General features: G+C 40.6%; 1 protein-coding gene across 1 annotated transcript in view; it reads left to right on the top strand.

Annotated features, from left to right (window-relative positions):
- TRMT44 (tRNA methyltransferase 44 homolog) overlaps positions 1 to 20,130 on the top strand; it is a 587,826-nt gene that overhangs the window by 534,664 nt on the left and 33,032 nt on the right. Inside the window, exon 9 of the mRNA XM_044063563.1 lies at positions 12,577 to 13,006. Within this exon, the coding sequence (XP_043919498.1) occupies positions 12,577 to 13,006 (430 nt within the window). The remainder of the gene's footprint in view (positions 1 to 12,576; positions 13,007 to 20,130) is intronic.

Here is a 20,130-nt window from a genome sequence, read left to right as displayed (position 1 = left end):
GTGTTCATGATTCTCAGGACATGGTGAAATATTTTTGATATATATATATATATATATATATATATATATATATAAGAATAGTGGCTCAGTATATAAGTTGAAGAGATAAGGGGACAGATGACAACCCTGTCTAGTCCCATTTAATATTTTGATGGGATTTGAGGCTGTTTTGTTATAAATAGGGATACGAGTTATCATGGAATAATTTTATCAAATCAGTAAATTCTCCAAGTAGACCAAAATAAGAGAGAGTTTTAAATAGAAACCTCCAGTTTACCTTGTGAAAAGCTTTGGATGTATCTAAAGCAAGAGTATATCTAGGATTTTTATTGTTTTTAAAGAGTTGAATCATTGCGTCCATTGTTAAGGTATTATCTCAGGTCTGCCTATTGGACATGAACTCCGATTATTCGGGTGATATGGACCTTTTCGAGTTTTTCTGCTAGTAATAAAGACATCATTTTTATGTCTAAATTTATTAGTGAAATTGGTCTATAGTTAAGTGGATTTGACTTACTGGAATTGTGTTTTGGGATAAAGATTGTTTTAGACCTATTTAAGCAGAGGTCAGTAATACCATGCCGCTGAATATAGTTAAAGACTTTTAGGAGTATGCTTGCCAATTTTTAACTGAAGGTTTTATAAAAATTGGCAGTATATCCGTCAGGACCCGGGGCTCTGCCTGGTGTCAGATTTCTTATGACCTTTTGAAATTCCTGAATCGTAAACGGGGCATTGAGACATTCTTTTTGTGTAATGTTGATTTTTGGGAAAATTAGGGCTTTGAAAAAGTCCTCATATTCAGATTTTGATATTTGAGTATTAGGAGGCGAATATAGTTTCGAATAAGTCTTAGCAGAAATAGTTAGAATTTCCTAGGTCGAGTAGTAAGAGTCCCCTTCATGTTGTATGGGATTTTAGAAGTCATTTGTTTGATAGTTATCAATCTTGCTAAAGCTTTCGAGGGGGTTTGCATCCATTCAGAGTATTTGACCAGGGATTTCACTTCATAAAATGTATAATGCTTATAGTTGGTAAAGCTCATTTTGCAGGACAATTAATCGAGACTCCAAGTTAGAGTCTTGTGTAGTTAGAAGTTTCTCTTTGATTTGTTGATTTCAGCTGTTAATTTGTCTTTTTTTTTCTTGCATTAGTTTTTGTAGAATGTTGCTGTTTGGATTAGTACTCCCCTTATTTTGGCTTTACATGCCGCCCACTGAATGTCATAGGGGGATAGTGACCTTAGTTAAGCTGTTGTCCAGATGATCTAGAATATTTGTTGTCTGTTGGACCACATCTTTTTTGCCCAGTAGATTAGGGTTCAGAGACCATTTCCATCCTAACTCTTAAGTGCTGATTCTGTTTCACCACAAATGTTTTAGCGTAATTTTAGAGTGGTCCAAAAGCAACCTTCGTTCAAGTTAGTAATTTACTACTTCTTTCACAAGAGGTTCTTCTATCAGGAGAGCCATTTCACACTGAGCTAATCGGAGGAAGGGCTCTGAGCCAACTAATCTGTGATATATAATATTAAGTATTCTGTTTTTTTGCTTATTTTCACAAGTTATTTATAGCACTTTTATTGTCTGCATATACTTTTCTAGCTAGTTTCACTGTGTATGAGGTATTAACTAGACATTTTCTACAATTGTTAAGCATCTGGTTGGGTTTGTTTGTTCTGATTTCCTGCTAAGGTGTGTAACCTATAACTTGCTTGCAGTTAAAAGCATTCTCTAGAGTCTCCTTGATGCTTTATCTGTTTAAACATTTCTGCAGTTTTTTCTACATAAGTAGGGTGGGTAGTGTAGCATTGTCCATATTCAGGCTTGTATTTTGGGCCTTACTGTTTGTTAGTAGAGGCTGTGTGTCTGAGCACATGTTCCAGACCATCATAGCTTAGCCAAAACCAATATAGCATTTCAGTGAGAGTGAATTGTTTATGCTCATTGGCTGATTGTGGTTACCTGGACTGCAGCTTGGAGTAAGCACCTCATTGGTTCTTTCAATTTTTTTTTAAGTTATTTCAGGTTTCCATAGTACCAGCATACAAAAGTGATCACCCCCTTTCAATCTATCTTGTTTTAAAAATAGTGACTCTCCACTAAAACTTAACTTTTTAGACATGTAAAACTTTAAAGTTACCAACTTTCACATCTAACTTCTCTAGGGCACACTGCAGTGTTTAGGATAAAGCATTTTTATCATCTTACTTTTAAGCATCTCTGTGACTAGCACTTGCTCTAATACCTGATGGAAAGTACTAGGAAGCCTTAAACCAGCACTCAACTCTCCTTATTAATAAGGAGAAATTATTTATAATTAATTAAGGAGAAATTAATCATAGACACTAAACACCCTATAATTGCAAAGTACCTTGCTAAGGGAATGGAAAACAGCTCCTCTACTTTTCAAAAAAAGCACCAAACCAGGCATGTCCAAGGGTCAGCTTCCGGTGATTTCTCCTGTCCACCTGGTGAATCTGGGCATACTGGGGCCATGCAGCAATTGACTCATATACACAGACAACCCTCTCCTCCTACTACCTAACACTACAACCTGTGAGAGATGCACTTACACAGCCAAACTGGAAGCAAAGCTCTCTCCACACAAGATTGTGCTAGACAGTCAAGAGGAGAAGGTTAACACCCGCACTACACCTCAAGCAACACATAGCCCTTCTAAACTCACACCACCAACACCCACTGATAGCAACACTAAAGGCACATATGCAGAGGCCCTTAACTGTAACCTGCCCAAGCAACAAGGACCTCCGAAGCTGAAATGCAAACAAACACCAATCACAACCAAAGTGTCACATAGCTCACAACACCAATGTGCCACCCAGCAACAGCCCCTAAGGCAAGACAACTCACCTAACACTTTAGTCATAGGTGACTCCATAGTCCGGCACACTGATGTCCCACTCACCAGGCTGAATAAGGAGAAAATTACAGTCAGCTGCCTGTCGGGTGCCAGGATCCACCACATAACGCATGCACTGAAGTCACTCCACAACGAGTACAAATATGACTCTGTCATTGTCCATGTTGGAGTGAATGACTTGAGACGTACCTCCCTGGACTACATGAAAAGAGACATGGAAGAGCTCTTGGATCATGTGGCCCAGGCAGGTATGACCCTAGCCCTGAGTAGCCTCCTGTCTTCGCCCAGAATGATACCACAATATAAGGACAAAATGATTGACTTCAACAATTGGCTAAGCTTCTGGTGTCATTCAAATTGGATCCGGTATCTGTCTGCCTGGGACGACATGATCGAGAGACCACGATGCTTTGCCAGAGATGGTCAGCACCTGTTGTCCCTGGGATTCAGGTTACTGGCTATGGCTCTTGCCACCCCTATAGTGCCTTTTTTAGGCAAAGTTCAAAGGGCAAAACCACCACCGTAACAGTCACAAGCATGCAAAATCTGAAGGTAATGCTAGAAGTCTAAACCTCAAAATGCACACTCTCGAGGCACTCCTAAAAATGGAGAATATCGATATCTGTGCAGTAACTGAGACCTGGTTCAAGGCTCCAGAGAACACCCCAGGCTACAACTCGTACCACACTTTTCGGCCACCAAACCAGGATCAAAACACTAAAGGTGGAGGAGTGTCAATATTCACCAAGGATATTCACACCACCAAGCTAGCTGCCCAACACAATGCATCTGAAATTCTCCAGGTGCAACTAACACTAGATAAGACTGAAGTCCAAATTGTAGCTTGCTACAGATCCCCCGCCATGCCCCAAGATCCTCACTACACCTTTCTAAACATACTGGAAAATATTAAGATACAACCAAACACCCTAATACTGGGTGATTTCAACTACCCTGCCATTAACTGGGAAAACTACTCATGTACCAACACCTTTGACCAACGGTTCTTGGAATTCATAAATTCCAATGCCCTGGATTAACTAATCCATAGTCCCACCAGGGGCTCCATTATCCTAGACCTGGTAATTACCAACAGGGGAAATCGATGCTCCACACCTATGGTCACCCCCTCGTTGGTCAGGTCAGACCATAAGCTAATCACCCTAAACATCCACATCCCACCCCCACTCCCCAGTAAGGAAACCTCCATAAAAAACTTCTCCAAAGCCAACTTCATGCTACTCATGTCAGAAGTGACAAACTTCATGACACCCATGCAGACGGGAACTGAAAGTTCGACTGCTGAGTCCTACAGTAAGGGACTGTACGAGCACATCCACTCATGCATAAATCATGCCATCCCAAATAGAACCGAGATGCACTCCTCCAAACAAAGGAAGGCAATCTGGTGGTCCCCTGCCATAAACAAACTTTACAACAAAAGGAAGAAACTGTTGCAGAAAAGAGGAAAATCCCATGATGCAAAAAATTACCATACCAGCCTCCGTAAGAAGCTGAGATCCCTTTTAGAATCCTCCAAAGCTAGTTACGAAAATAAAATTGCCAAAGATTCCAAAGACAACCACAAGGCATTCTATAACTATGTCAAGAATCTAAATGGCAGTGCTCAGATCTGCTCTGAGCTACAACAGAATGGCATTAAATATACTGATCCCAAGGATATTGCCAGTATCCTGGCAGATCAATTCAGTGCCAACTTCACCTCCCTCTCACCCCCTAAATGGCCCATCTCAATACTGGAAGATTGCCAAATTCCGGTAATAATGGCCACACAGGTAAAAAACACACTTTCTAAGGCTAAGAATACAGCATCCATGGGACCAAATGACATCCCTGGCTGTGTACTACATGAACAACAAAATAAACTGGCACCTCACCTAAGTGTCATGTTTAATCATGCCCTCACCTCAGGCTTCGTGCCCACTGAGTGGCGCACAGCTACAGTTATCCCATTCCACAAAGGAGGATCCACCTTGGATCCCGGGAACTACTGCCCCATCAGGCTGACGAGCCTGATCTGCAAGGCCATGGAACATATTATCATGGAACATGTAAACAAAGGTATTGGCAACCTTCAAACACTGGACCCCACCTAGTTTGGGTTTTTGAAGGGTCGATCTTGTCTCCTGAACCTGATTTACTTCTTCAAATCAGTCACCAGAGTCATGGATGAGGGTAAGGCAGTCCACACAGCCTATCTAGACCTTGCCAAGGCCTTTGACACCATCCCCCACTCTGGAATCATAGATAAACTTACTAAACTGGGCATTAATCCCTACATCACTCGATGGGTTGCCAACTGGCTTACTGACAGAACCCACACTGTAAAAGTAGCTGACTCCAAGTCCAGCTCCAGACAAGTGACAAGTGGAGTACCTCAGGGTTCAGTCCTGGGACCATTCTTGTTTGGCATCCACTTCTCTGAAGTACAGGCCAGCACTAAGGGACTCTGGCTAACAATGTTCGCAGATGACTGCAAACTGGGAGTCATTATTGAATCCCCAAATGATGTGGATACTCTAAAAAAGGGCCTTACAGAAAGAGATGCTTGGTGCCAGGAGCCATGGGCTCAAGCTCAATGCCAAGAAATGTATAGTTATCCCCTTTGGGAAAAAACATGTACCCGTGAATTACCACATAGGTGGCAGTACACTAAACACTGAAAGTGTGATAAGAGACTTAGGAACACGGGTCGACAGTGTCAATAACCACATCGCCACAACAGTCAGGAAATCCTTCTATGTGGCACACCTCATCACTAAGGGCTTTTCATCCAGAACAAAGGAGATCATTGTCCCACTGTACTCATCCCTCATTAGACCCATTATAGAATACAATGCCCCATTTGGTATGTACCTCTCAAGACATCTGCAACAACTGAAAAGGCCACAGAAATGCCTCACAAAGAGGATTACCAGCCTCAAACAGATGCCCTACACAGACAGTCTCAAAAAACTCCAGCTTTACTCTGTCGCATATCGCCTATTCAGAGGCGATCTCTGCCTAACATACAAAGCTATGTCAGACCCAGAGCTGTTGAACATCTACACTTAATGCAATGCCAATCCCCTCTGAGCTACACATTCTAGGGATATAAACCTTGTCACCACAATAAACATTCCATGCTGGAGGGATAGATTCCTGTCTCAGAGACTTCCCATACTCTGGAACAAACTACCTATCTATATCAAACAAAGCTCCTCATTAGCACTCTTCAAGAAAAATCTTGATGATTGGATGGGAGATAGGAAATTCACCCTGGGGATCACGTCTGTGGCTCTGCTTGACAGGGGCACAGGAAAATAATTTTCTTGGGTGGCAAAAGCCAGGGTACCGTTTGGCCAGGCTTATATAGGTGCTAGGGCCAATAGCCTAGTACCTACCTATGAGAGAGACAGTTTTTGACCATGATTTGTAGCATTTTGAAAAATATGTTAATTTATTTCTTAGCGGAGTAGTATCCAGTGTTGATGAGGGATCAACAAGATTAAAGTCAGGCATTAGATAAGCTGAGGGCAATGAGGCTTAGTTATTATAAGAGTTAGTTCTATTGAATCTGTCTACTGATGGGTTTATCACTGTGTTCCGATCCCCACCCAGTATATAATAATGGTTGGGAAGTTATCAAGTAAATTGTATATTCAAAAATGAAGTCCTGTTGTTTTGTACATGGACCATACAGATTTAAAAATACTACAGGTTTTTGTAAGTACAAGTTATTTGTTACTAAAAGGCGCCATCTACCATCAACATCTGATCTGTGCATAGTGATTGAATTATGGAAAGTGTTTTTAACTATAATAGCAACACCTTTGCAGTTAGTAATTATATCCAGATGTGTAAATATTTTTTATCCACTTTTCTCTTTTTCCTTGTCCCAATAGTTCTTTAATAAATGAGTTTCCTGAAGGAAGAATACATTAGCTTCAGACTTAAATGCTAAATGCATGAACAATTTTCTTTTGTATTTGTTTTGCAAGCCGTTTATGTTCCAAGAGTTGATCAACCACATTTTGACTTTTTATTATTCTTTGAATCTAACTTAATTTTATAGGTAATCTTCTCCATAACAAAGTAGACAATATATTTCATATTCCAAAGTTTTGTATTTAAATTTGTAGAACATAACTCTTTCAGAGCTACCCCGGTGCTTAGCCACCTAGCCAACCTATCTGAAAGAAAGAAATAAGTAGTAATAGGGGCATCTGTTCTTGGTAGAGTAGACAAGAGAAATGATTATTGATTAAAGTCCATCTTGAACTGTTTTTTTAGTATTTAAGCTAGTAATAATATACAAAATTCTAATTATTCATAGATATGTCATCCAATACTAACACACCATTAGGCCCATCACTCCCAAAAAGAAAATTGGGTATTGCCAAATTAGGTTATTCATTTGCTATCACATACCAGTAGAAGATATTCTTTAACACTATTGTTTTGGAGAGTTTTGCAAGCTAATATGACTGAGGGATGTCAGCACAACTTCAGTCTAACAGTAACATCAACTTCCATTGATTATAGGAATGAATATTGCATACCGGTTAACATAATGAACATCATATCTGAATTACAACTTGATATAAGAGTAACTTCTATTAGTTATCTTGTGTAAGCATTCACCACTGAAAGTTCTTATGAAATATTTTGTGGTCTTCTGAGCTTAAGTGACTGGAATACTTTTCCCTTTGTGGATCACTTATTTAGTAATAAAAAATGTTTTTAGATAGTACTCGATTAGAGCTATAGGTGCTATGATTCTTATTGCTAGTAATTTATATGTAGGAAATTCTCTGACAACTTTGTTGGTTTAAAGAATGTACAAGGAGACATAGCATGAGCTTACTTTGGTTAGTAAGATTGCAAAGGGATATGTGGTAAAGAGGCAGTGAATACTTAACATGTATTTTTGTTGACATATTTGAATGCCCTCCTCGGCTTAGGAGCAATGTAAGATATTGGAGTTACTCTATTATAGAAATACCAAAATTTGAAAGTAAAAGCTGCCAGCTTTTTTCCTTTAAGCTTAGAAACCAATATTTAACTTTATAATTGCAACATATTTAAACAGTATCATATATAGCAAAACTTGTAGAACAATTCTGAAACAAGCACATAGGTTATGCCATAGGAAGTAATCATCATACACTAGTTCAGTGTTGGCTGATTTTGCAGTAGTATCCCTTGGATATCTTAGGGATTTAGCCACTTTTGAAAACAACAAGTCTATGCAACAATTTTTCTACTGATAGGATTACTACACAGATGCTTCATTAAAAAAAAAAAGTTTAACATCCAGCACTTGGCTTATTCAAATGTGTTATTTTCAGCACCGTTACTTCTGTGGAAAATGTAGATGGCGTGCACATTTAGTTTTTAAATAGATGTGTTTTTGCAGGATAACTGTGACATAATGGATTCTTCCTTTATTGTAGAAAACAAAAAGGAGACCGTTGGTAGAGGAAGTTTCTTATTTGCGTAATTTACTGCTACTGCAAGGAAATAACTGTCTCTTTAAGAAGAGCAGCAGGATGGCATCACTGTGAAGTATGACTCACCAGAAACTAAACCCTCAATTCATGTACCTCCTCGGTTGTATCCTTTAAAGGTGGTATTTCCAGTATCAACGGAAGACTTGGAGGTTAAAAGCTTTTAAAGTGATTATTTAAATATAGAGGCTTGTTCCTTATTGATTTTTGTTAATTGAGACATTCAGGAGACCGGGGACTCACCGAAAGCTCAGAGGAAGGCTGCTCTCTCTTCTTGAGGTGAGTCGGAAGTATATTTGTGATCGTTATAGTGGAATATCATAGTGCTGGGATATTTCATTTGAGGCGAAGTACAGAGATATAGGAGCTGTCGCTTTTGTTTAATCTGGATGGGAAGATCCTGAGCAAAGGTTATCTTGTTATTATTCCAAGTTACGTATTTTTTGGTTTTGGTTGTTATTATTGGACATCTTGATAGTTTAATAACTTAGTGTATACTTGTCTAGGCTTGGATGAATCTTGGTTGCTACGAAGCGCCCAATGAGCTCTCTCAATGATTATTGCAGACGCTACGGTATCATTTTGAAGCAGGCAGCTAAATATTTGCTTAAGGGTAGGGATCAGCTATGATTGTTCATATTTTTTGGGGTATTCCTCTTATTTATTTATTATTTAGTTATTTTGCATTTGTTAACCGGGCTAGTCCAACTGGATATATTTCCATTTTCAGCAGAGGCCTGGGGAGAAAAGCTCCACACAGTACAATACAAACAAAAATTATCATGCACAAATATAGAGAGAAATTATGTTAAAAGTAATCAGAGAGCAATAGTGTAAGAGAAAAACAATATAATATTTGTAAAACACAAGTACGCAAATAGGACAGGACACTCTTAGCAAGATATCTGAGGTAGTTTACAATACATAAAAGTTTAGTTCATCACCTAGTTATTTATTTATTTATTTAATTTTACATTTGTTGACCGGGATAGTCCAACTGGATACATGTCCATTTTCAGCGGAGGCCCGGGGAGAAAAGCTCCAGAGTATACATAATAAAACATAGTAATAAGGGCAATATAACAGAAACAAAGGTGAACATAGCAATTCAGACAAATACAAGTAGTTGTATCAAAAATTTACTACTTCCCGAGGGGTAAGCAGTATTGACTGGTGAAAAGAGACAGTATAGAGATAGGAAATAGACAAAGCAGAAGATTAGTCAGGGTAGCAGCAAGGGCATAACCAGTGTGTTTTGAGCTGTTTTTTGGGCATTTGTTTAAAGAGAGGAAAGGAGGGAAGTGAAGTTAGATCTGATGGCAACAGGTACCAATATTTTCCAGCGGTATTAGAGAACAAGGAGTCACCTGCCAAGTTATTGGACTTGCTAATGCTAGCCAGTAGTTTACTAGAAGAGCGTAAGGAATTGAGGTTTGTATAGGGGATAATAATGTTAGAAAGTATAGGTGTGTTGTTAGGTTGGTAAAATATCCTATGGACAATGGTAAGTTGGGAAAGTATCAAAATGTTTTTTAGTTCAAGCCAGTCGAGCTGCTGTAGGTTCTGACAGTGGTGAGTTCTAAATGGGTTCCCAGTGGCAAATCTAGCAGTATTGTTATACGAGTTAGCTAGCTTAGTGAGATTGTTTTTTTTAGGTTAGTATATATGGGGGAAGCATAAAGAAGAGTTGACATTAGATGGGAGTGGGCAATTGTAGTTCTGGCTTTTGGTGTTAAGAAGGGTTTTATTCTATATAGGGAGCCCAATTTTCTATTAACAGTTTTAATAGTGTTATTTATATGGTTATCAATTCTTATTAAAACATTGTTCCTTTTACTCCTGGCTTCTAAATCAATTAGCTTCTGTTGAATTTCAGTGATTGTTCTGATTTTCTCTTCTAGTTCTTGCTTCATTTTGTCAATCTTGAATTCATTGGCATGTGCTACTGCTTTTGTTTGATCAAGGTGCAGGACAATTTGATTTAGAGTGTTGCCAAACCCAGAAAGTTCATAGGTTCATAAAATAGTACTAAGCTAACTGCTCTTGCGAGCCATTTTCGCTTAGCCAATTATCCCTTGCGAGACTCAAAGCCTGCACCTTGTGTTTGCAAGGCAAACACCTTAACCATTAGGCCAGTCTCAATATCTCAGTCTGAGAAATTATTAATTGCTGTTTGCAAAGGCAGAAGGGCTGACTTTAGGTCATCAACATTGAAGGATGGATCCATTTTCAGTTTTGTGGCCCCTTTGAGTTATCTTGTAGCTTAGACATGCATTGTATTCTAATCACTGTTTACTTCTCTTGTGAGGAAATGCTTGACAGTTCAGCTTTTGTTGTTTGTACATCCATCACATCTGGCTCATTTCAAATTTTGGTCTGTTGGAGTGCTTGTTTTCCCTTGTTTTTCCTTTTGTTAAGATTTCAGTATCAGGCCTAGACACGTGCTGGTAAATTCTGAGTAATTTGTTGTGCAAAGTTTCCAAGATTGGTTCTACTGAGAGAGAGTTTTGTTGATTTTAGCAAGGAAGTAAATACACCAGGTTATCTAGAAGCTTTTTAGGATTGTTAAAAATTACTGATGGTTGGCTTAATGCATTATTTTTAAAGCGATTGTTGGGAGCCACATGGACATGGTGCTCACAGGACTCCACCATCTTGGAATCAAGTCGGCTTTTTTTTACTTGTGCAAACGTTGGGACAGGAAGCCTCTAAACTGGCTCTGACAAGGTTTTTTTATAGATTGCCACACTTTTCATAACACAATTGTATGCAAAGTGTGGCACTGATGGATCTCCTGCATATCCAGAAAACAAACAGTACCAGAATTAGCCGTTCTAAAGACTTAAACCTTGCCTCTGATATAAATAGGACCTGTTGGAGAGGTGGGTATGTATCACAGAGGCTACCCCTTCTATGGAATAGGCCCCCCATCCATGTGAAGCAGAGTTCTTCCCTAACCCAGTTCAAGTTCAACTTGGACAACTGGATGGGAAACCGAAAATTCATCCTTGGTTTGGCACCTGTGTCTCTAATGGACACAGATAACCTGTAAATAGTTTATTTCCCAAGCCCATGCTTACACTTATCAAGGTATTAGAACTTGTCAGATTTGGGATGCATGGCTAGGGTTAAAAAGGCCCTTAGCCTAGTAAACACCTATGAACCTATACAGTATGACTTCTGCTTGGAAAAGTTCACACCACAAGAGCTGTGGTTAACTGTAAGATCTTCTTTCCGAATGCCTGTATTAATTAGCACAGCTGCAACCTAGGTTTCTGTGCTGTGCTTGCTTTCACAAAACATTAAGTTGGATGATGTGTCCATGGAACAGTCTTTTTTTGAAGTTGCCATCTTGTGGAGGAATCCCTTAAACACCCAGGAGTGTATGTATGTATGTATGGGACTCTGCCGTAGATGTTTAAGAAACCGGACTGAACCATTTTGGATACAAAACTTATGTCCTTGCCATAATGATAGAGCTAGGTTATCCATATCAATCCTGTTCAACAAATACACCCACCTTCCGTCTTCATTGTTTGAGGTTAGGCCCTTTGTATAGGTTTCTAGTATAGAGATTATTGGTTAGACCGTTACTGAGTTTTGGAACTATGTACTCAGAAGTTGTTGTAGTCAGGCTAACAATAGAATCAGAGGAATTAGAGCCAGAAAAGTTTTGATGCTAAGCTAACTTGAGCCTGGGGCCAAGTACTAGCATTTGAAGAACATGGACTTTGTATTATCTAGATGTATTTCATGGCATATGCATAACTTTCATTTATGTTATGTGTCAGTTTTTCCCTGCACAATAGTAATTATGTAAACTGAATTGAATGCCCATAAGATGTGAAATAGAATAATGTAATGAAAATAGGCAGAGTAGGAACAAAAAGAATGCAATTCTATTTAGGATTCAGGGTAAATGTGTATAAATTATAGTAAGATGATTCTGCCGCTTAAAAGATTTTGGTTAACAAAAAAATAATAAATAAATAATACTACTTTTGAGATGCCTCCATCAGCATCTTTCAGATGAGAATGATTAAGTTGACTGGCTGGTATTTAGTTTGAGTTGCATGCAGTTGCTTAAATGTTTGCCTGTTTGCATTCTATCCTTTCTCAGATTTCCTTCCACATTTCCTACTGTTGTATTTTAAGTGTTTTCATATTTTTGTCTGTACTATAGGTCTGCCTTATTGGAAAAGAAAGGTCGTATTCATACTGTGATGAAATCCATATTGATGAACAAAGAAAAGACTACATAAATTCAAGACAACAGTGCAGTCTGAATGTAGCTTCTGGTACTTCTTGCTTTACAGAAAGAAACTGTGAAACTAGTAATTCGACAGATAACATTAACAATGAAAGTTCAAAGTCTTGTAGTGATGAAAGGACACAAGTGTCTCACGACAAATGTAATCTTAACACAAGTTCTTCAGGCAGCTGGATAACAAATTTTCAGCCCAGAGAAAAAACAGAACAAGTCAGAAACTGTGCCTCCCTCCCTCGGGATTTTATCAATAGTGTGGTTTTGCAAGTGGCAAGTGCATTACTAGAAGCTGGTAAATCACAAAATCAAAGTGCGTATAAACAAGAACGTGCTTGGAATAAAGGAGGTAAGATTCCTTTATTATGTTGCTATAAGTAAACTATACCTTTAATTTTATTGTATTTTCACCAGATCTCCATTGTTCTGTCCAGCCTGTTTTGTAATAACTCTGGTTCTGATTTCACTCATTGCTGGCACCCACTACACACTTACTGTCCACTCTGCTGGTTCCTGCACGCCTCATGATTCCCTGCTGTCCAGGTATGGGGACTGTATTGTACGAGTTCTTGGAGGCTCATTTTCCTTCTTTCTGTTCAGTGAAGAGAAGGCGGTTTCCACTTCTCTCTCTGACTACCAGCCCTGAAACCTAACACACTCAAATAAAAAGACTGACACCGGGCAGTGTGGCAAAGTAGAAGAGACTGATCAGCAGAAGACCATGTGTTCCCTCGCTTCCTCATCATGGAGGTTTGTTTTGACTTGCGTCTGTCCTTGCACTTGGTCTTTTTCTTAGTAATTTGCATTGCAGGTTGAAATTTAGCTGGGAACTAGTTGTGCGGTTTTGCCTTCATATTTTTGATGCAATCACTTTTTGCCAATTATCACAGATGGGAACCATCTAGAGGTCTTATTCTGCTCTGGAACACATTTGCAGCTTTCCTGTGAAACTGTTTACTAACTCTGACTTTGTTCAGTATTCATTTATTGTCTCAACACCAGGTAATTGATTGCATGCTTTTATGTAGCTAAGAGGGCTAATTAAGTCCAATAAATCTAATTCTGAGTTTAAGATAGCCTCCCAGGCAAAAGACAACCATAAGGACTTATTCAGCTATGTCAGAAACCTCGACTACAGTATACAGCAGTGTGCTGAACTGGTGGTTACTGGTGCCACATTCATTGGTCTGGGTGATGCAGCAAATCCGCTGACTGACAAATTCGGTTCCAACTTTACCCCTACAAACCCACCCCCAGCCACCTCCTGAGAAATATCTTTAATCATAATCCCATACAACTATAAATAATCAGCATGACCTGGCTAAGCTCTGTAAGGCCAAGAACACAGACTCAGTGGGCCCCAGTAATATACCAGGATGCTTCCTGAATATTGTAAAACATGACCTATTGGGCATAATTATTTAACTATAGTATTAAAACAGGCTTCTTGCTACAAGAATGGAGAGCTGCAGCAGTCATCCCTCTTCATAAGGGCAGCTCATCTACAGATGCCAGAAACTACAGACCTAGTAGTTTGCCTAGTCTTATTTACAACGTCATGGAAAGAATTGTCATGGAAAGGATCAACCAAGACATAGGAGACCTTTTCTTTGAAAAGGTCACCATGACAATGGATGATGGTAAAACAGTGCATACTGCCTACCTTGGCTTGATAAAGGCATTTGAAACAATACCCCACTCTGGCATTGTTAACAAACTTACGGAATTAGGCATAAACTCCTATAAAACATGCTGGATAGCCAGCTGGCTTACAGATAGGACCAAGGAAGTTAGGATTGGTGAGACCACCTCCTCAAAGAAGCCAGTCACAAGTGGAGTCCCTCCAGGCATTGTACTGAGCCCGCTACTGTTTAGCATCTAATTCTCAGAAGTCAAGCTAATGTCGTAGGCCTCACTGACCAAGTTTGCAGGTGATTGCATACCGGGAGCAGTCATAGAACCCCCCCCCCCCAAAGACATATATATATATATATATATATATATATATATATATATATATATATATATACATATACATATACATGTGTGTGTGTATATATATATATATATATATATATATATATATATATATATATATGTGTGTGTGTGTGTGTGTGTATATGTGCTGCAATCTCTTTGCCTCTCCTTCCAACACGAAGTGCAGCAACTTTTTCGATCTGAACCCCCCCTCAGGGGGAATCTCCCAGAGATGCTCTGATTCATGCTTGGCCCTCTGGTCTTCTGTATGCATATCCTCCTGTGCCCCTAATTCCAAAATTTCTTCAGAAAGCTCACAGGCTGGGGAGTTCTGTCATCGTCATTGCCCCATTCTGGCCTCGCCAAGTATGGTTCCCTCTCTGTGGTCTCATGTTGTGTGTCCGCTCTGGATGTTAGACTCCCTATCCAGATCTGGTCAGTCTGAAGCTCACTGCTTGGCTGTTCCAGTCCCCATGATAGTTAGGACTCCCGGATTATCCTCACTGGTCAAAAGAATTTTGGTTGCGGCTCATAAATCTTCTAATAAAAAGGTTTATTCCAGTAAGTGAAAACGTTTTTCTATTTGGCCTTCTCAGCATGACCTAGACCCCTTCACTGCTCCGGGTCGGCGGTTTTAGAATTTTTAGCAAGTATTTTTCAGCAAGGTGCCAGTTCTTGTAAGGTCAGGGTCCAACTGGCAACTATATTTAATTTTCGTATAGGCGACAATATGACTTTGTTAGCTTCTTCTAAGCTTTGTAAAGCCTTTTTGAAAGACACCTTTTTACTTCGGCCACTGGTTAAGGACCCAATGCCTCCCTGGAATCTCCCACTAGTTTTGCAAGCTTTGGTCTCACCCCCGCTTTGAGCCTGCAGCTTCAGTGGACCTACAGTTTCTTTCCTGGAAGATGGCATTCTTGGTTGCTATTACATCTGCCAAAAGGGTTTCAGAGCTTCAGGCATTGCCAGTCAAGCCTCCCTATCTGGTATTTCATAAAGACAGGGTGTCCTTGTGTACTAATCCATCTTTTCTTCCTAAAGTAGCTTTGGAAGCCAATAGTAGTCAAGTGATTAATCTCCCGGTTTTCTTTTTCAAAATAAGGGAGAGTACAAACTCCACTTATTGGATGTACACAGACAGTTATGTTTTTACCTGCATAGGACTAAATCATTTTGTAAGTCTGACCAACTTTTTCTTTTCTATTTCAAGCCTTTTTTAGAGAAACCATTGAAGGTCACCATTGCCCGTTGGATTTCCCAGTGCATTTCACTGGCATATTCAGCTAGAGGTTTAACCTCGCTAGGTCATATTAAGGTGCTTTCCACTAGATCTATGGCTACTTCAGCTGCCTTCTGGTCCCGAGTTTCTTTGGATGATATTTGTTCTGTGGCTACTTGGGCTTCTTCATATACTTTCATCTCACATTACAAGTTGGACATTCTATCCAGGAACAGGGCATCCTTTGGCTCTGCCATGCTCTGGAATTTCTTTCCATGAGAGCCTCTCAGGTGTTTAGTAGCTGGGGACTGTGTTTCGCAGGTTAAAGTCCAAATGAAGACAACAACTTCAGATAAGAAGTTATGTACTTATCATAATGTTCCATCCAAGTTGTTGCTCTTCATTTTGTCTTCAGCCCTCCCTCCCTCCTTCCCTCTGCCTTGTGTAGGCTGTGTGGTGGTCTGGCCAGAAGAGGAATGGTCACCATATGGGTATGCCTTTGTTCTCCTCTGCTTGCTTAGAGAGATCCTTGTCATGGGAATTGATTCTGGATTAGATTGGGATGCTATGGTGGACAGCAACTCGATCTGAAGGGAGGAGGGAGACAGGGGCATTATGGGTAGGGGAGGAGCTTGAAGCTCGGATCAGAAGCTGGAAAGGTGGCAGAGTCAGATCTGTGCCAGATCTGAGTTACCCACAGGTCGAAGACAAGTGAAGAGCAACAGCTCAGATGGAATGTTATGGTGAGTACATAACTTCTTTTTTGTGGTAGGTAAAGGTGTTGATATATAAGTGCTGACAGCCTGCTTAGGGCCAACTATACTGACTGGTGAGTGAGGGAGCTTTGAGTCTATGTTTTTATGTAGATGCACCTCTTGCATATTGAGTTTGAGTATCTTAAAAGAAGTGGATTTTCAGTGTCCATGAGGCAATTGCTATGTTGCCTCAGGATGCCTAATCCAACCAAATTCACAGGAGAAATGGTGGGGTAATGTCCTTCCATAGTGCTAGGTAAAAGGTGGGGTCAGTAACAAGGACTGACCAGAAATGACCATTTGGGCAACCTGTGAGAGGGTGGCCTACTAGTACTGATGAGAAGAACTAGAGAGGGTGGCTCCAGAGGCTGTACTGGTCAGTACACAAGTCAAGGAACCACAACCATAAAAATCTTCTGCTAGAGTACAGACCACAGCTAAGGGAAAATGTATTGAGCAGAAGTTTGTTTCTATAGCCACTAACAGTAAACACAACTGTTTGTAGTTGCGTGATAGTGAGCAATGGTACACATCATGCAAATCCACGCAAATGCGGGGTTTTTAAAACAAATGAAAAAAACCTTACTGGTGGGCAAAATAGCCAATCGAAAGCTCAGAACAGAGCCCTAGGCAAACAAGCTTTAATGGATGGGTCTGTAGTCACACACTCCTGCCGCAAGGGTGCAGACGGCCCTCTCCAGAAAAAGTTTGCTGGAGATTAGTGCTCAATTCAATACACGCAGAACTAGACACAGCAAAATCTGTGGCTAGTCTATGCTGACACAGTAAAAGTACCCAGGACACAAGGTAAACACAGATAGGTTCATAGGTAGATACTAGGCTATAGGCCCAAGGGGGCCTAAGTAAGTCTAGCATACAAAGTTCCCTGGCTTACGCCACCCAAGAAAGCTATTTTCCTGTGCCTCTGTTGAGCAGAGCCACAGAAGTGATCCCCGGGATGTATTTCCTATTTCCCATCCACTCATCAAGATTTTTCTTGAAGAGTGCTAATTAGAACTTTGCTTGACATAGATGGGTAGCTTGCTCCAGAGTATGGGAAGTCTCTGGGACAGGAATCTATCCCTCCAGCATGTTCTGTTTATTGTGGTGACAAGATTTAGGTCCGTAGAGCGTGTAGCTCGGAGGGATTGGGATTTCTTTAAGTGTAGCATGTCCAACAGGTCTGGGTTTGACATACCTTTATATGTTAGCCATAGATCACCTCAAGTAGGCGATATGCTACAGAGTAAAGCTTGAGTTTTTTGCGACAGTCAGTGTAGGGTATCTGTTTGAGGCCAGTAATCCTCTTTGTGAGGTACTTCTGTGGCCTTTCCAGCTGCAGCAGATGTCTTGTGAGGTACATTCCAAAAGGGGTGTTGTACTGTATAATGGGTCTAATGAGTGTCGAGTAGAGGGGAACAATGACCTCTTTTTTTCCTGGATGAGAGAACCCTTTTGTGATGAGGTGTGCCACATAGAAAGATTTCCTGACTACTGTGGCAATGTGATTATCAAAGGAGGGACTAGTGTACACCTGGGTCCCAAGGTCTCATCACACCTTCGGCATTAAGTAGACTGCCGCCTATGTGGTAGTTCATGGGTACTGAGTTTTTACCAAAGGGGATGACAATGCACTTTTTGACATTGAGCTTGAGGCCATGGCTCTGACACCAGGCATCTGTCTCAGTGAGGCCCTTCTGTAGGATGTCCACATCATTTGGGGACTCGACTGTGGCTCCTAGTTTGCAGTCATCTGAAAACTTCGTTAGCCAAAGGCCTTCTGTGTTAGCCTGTTCTTCAGAGAAGTAGATACCAAACAGGAGAGGTCCCAGGACTAAATCCTTTGGTACTCCACTTGTCACTGGTTTGAAGTCAGATTTGGAGTCTGCAACTTTTACAGTGTGGGTTCTGTCAGTGAGCCAGTTGGCAATCCATCTTTTGACATAGGGATTTATACCTAGTTTAATGAATTTAGCTATAATTCCAGAATGGAGGATGGTGTTGAAAGCCTTGGTGAGGTCAAGATAGGCTGTGTGAACTACCTTACCCTCATCTACGGCTTTGGTGGCTGCCTCAAAGAAGTCAATCAGGTTCAGGAGGCATAATCTGCCTTTCACAAAACCGAACAGGGTGGGGTCCACAGTTTGGAGGTTACCAATGTGTTTGTTTATGAGTTCCATGATGATACGTTCCATGGCCTTACAGACCAGGCTCGTCAGGCTAATAGGGTGATAGTTCCCAAGATCAGTGGTGGCTCCCTCTTTGTGGAGTGGGGATAACCATACAGTGGGCACAAAGCCTGATGTGAGGCTATGATTGAACATGGTGCTTAGGTGGGGAGCCAGTTCGTTCTGAAGTTTGTGTAAAATTATGCTGTGTTTTTGGCTTTAGAGAGTGCAGATTTTACCTGTGTAGTTGTGATTACAGGGACTCTGAATTCTTCCTGTATAGGTATGGGCCCTTTAGGGGGTGAGAGGGGGATAAAGTTAGCACTGAACCTATCTGCCAAGATGTTGGCAATATCAGTTGGTTCTGTAATTTTCATGTCGTTGTGCTGCAACTCAGAGCAGATCTGGGTGTTGCCATTGAGATTCTTGACATAGCTATAGAATGCTTTGTGGTTGTCCCTAGAATCAGTGGCGATTTTGTTTTCATAGCTAGCTTTGGAGGATCTTATAAGGGACCTCATCTTCTTACTGAGGCTGACCAGGGAGCTCCTCCACTCATGGGATTTTACTCTCTTTTGCAACTGTTTCTTTTTTCTGTTGTAGAGTTTGTTTATGGTAGGGGACCACCAGATTGGTTTCCTTTTTTTGGAGGATAGCATCTTGGTTCTGTTTGGGATAACACGATCCATGCACTCGTTTAAGTGCTTATAGAGTGCATTTGTGAAAGATTCAGCAGTCATAACTGTATTGTCCATCTGCATGGGTGTCATGAAGTTCGCCACTTCTGTCTTAAGAAGCATGAAGTTGGCTTTGGAGAAATTCTTTACCATTTTTTCCTTAATGGGTGTGGGGGCTGCATGTGGATATCTGGGGTGATTAGCTTATGGTCGGATCTGACCAACGAGGAGTTGACTTCAGGTGTGGAACACCGGTCACTCATGTTGGCAATGACTAGCTCTAGGATATTGTTGCCCCTGGTGGGGGTGTGGATAAGTTGATCCAGGGCATTGGAATGTATGAATTCCAGAAAGCATTAAGTGAAGGTGTTGGTACATGAGTAGTTTTCCCAGTTAATGGTGGGGTAGGTTGAATCAACTACTATTAGGGTGTCTGGTTGAACCCTAATATTTTCCAGTATATCAAGAAAAGAGGAGTGGGAATCCTGGGGCATGGTAGGGGATTTGTAGCAAACTACAATTTGGATTGCAGTTTTGCCCAGAGTTAGTTGCACTCGGATAACCTCGGATGCATTACGTTGAGCAACTAACCTGGATGTGTGGATATCCTTAATGAATATGGGCACACCTCCGTCTTTGGTGTTCCCGTCCAGGTTAGGTGGCTGAAAAGTGTGGTA

Source organism: Protopterus annectens, chromosome 2.part1 (assembly GCF_019279795.1).
Source record: "Protopterus annectens isolate FY-2018-M chromosome 2.part1, PAN1.0, whole genome shotgun sequence".
NCBI classification, from domain to species: domain Eukaryota; kingdom Metazoa; phylum Chordata; order Ceratodontiformes; family Protopteridae; genus Protopterus; species Protopterus annectens.
Note: the sequence above shows the minus strand (reverse complement) of the source record. Positions and strands in the feature narration are given on the sequence as shown.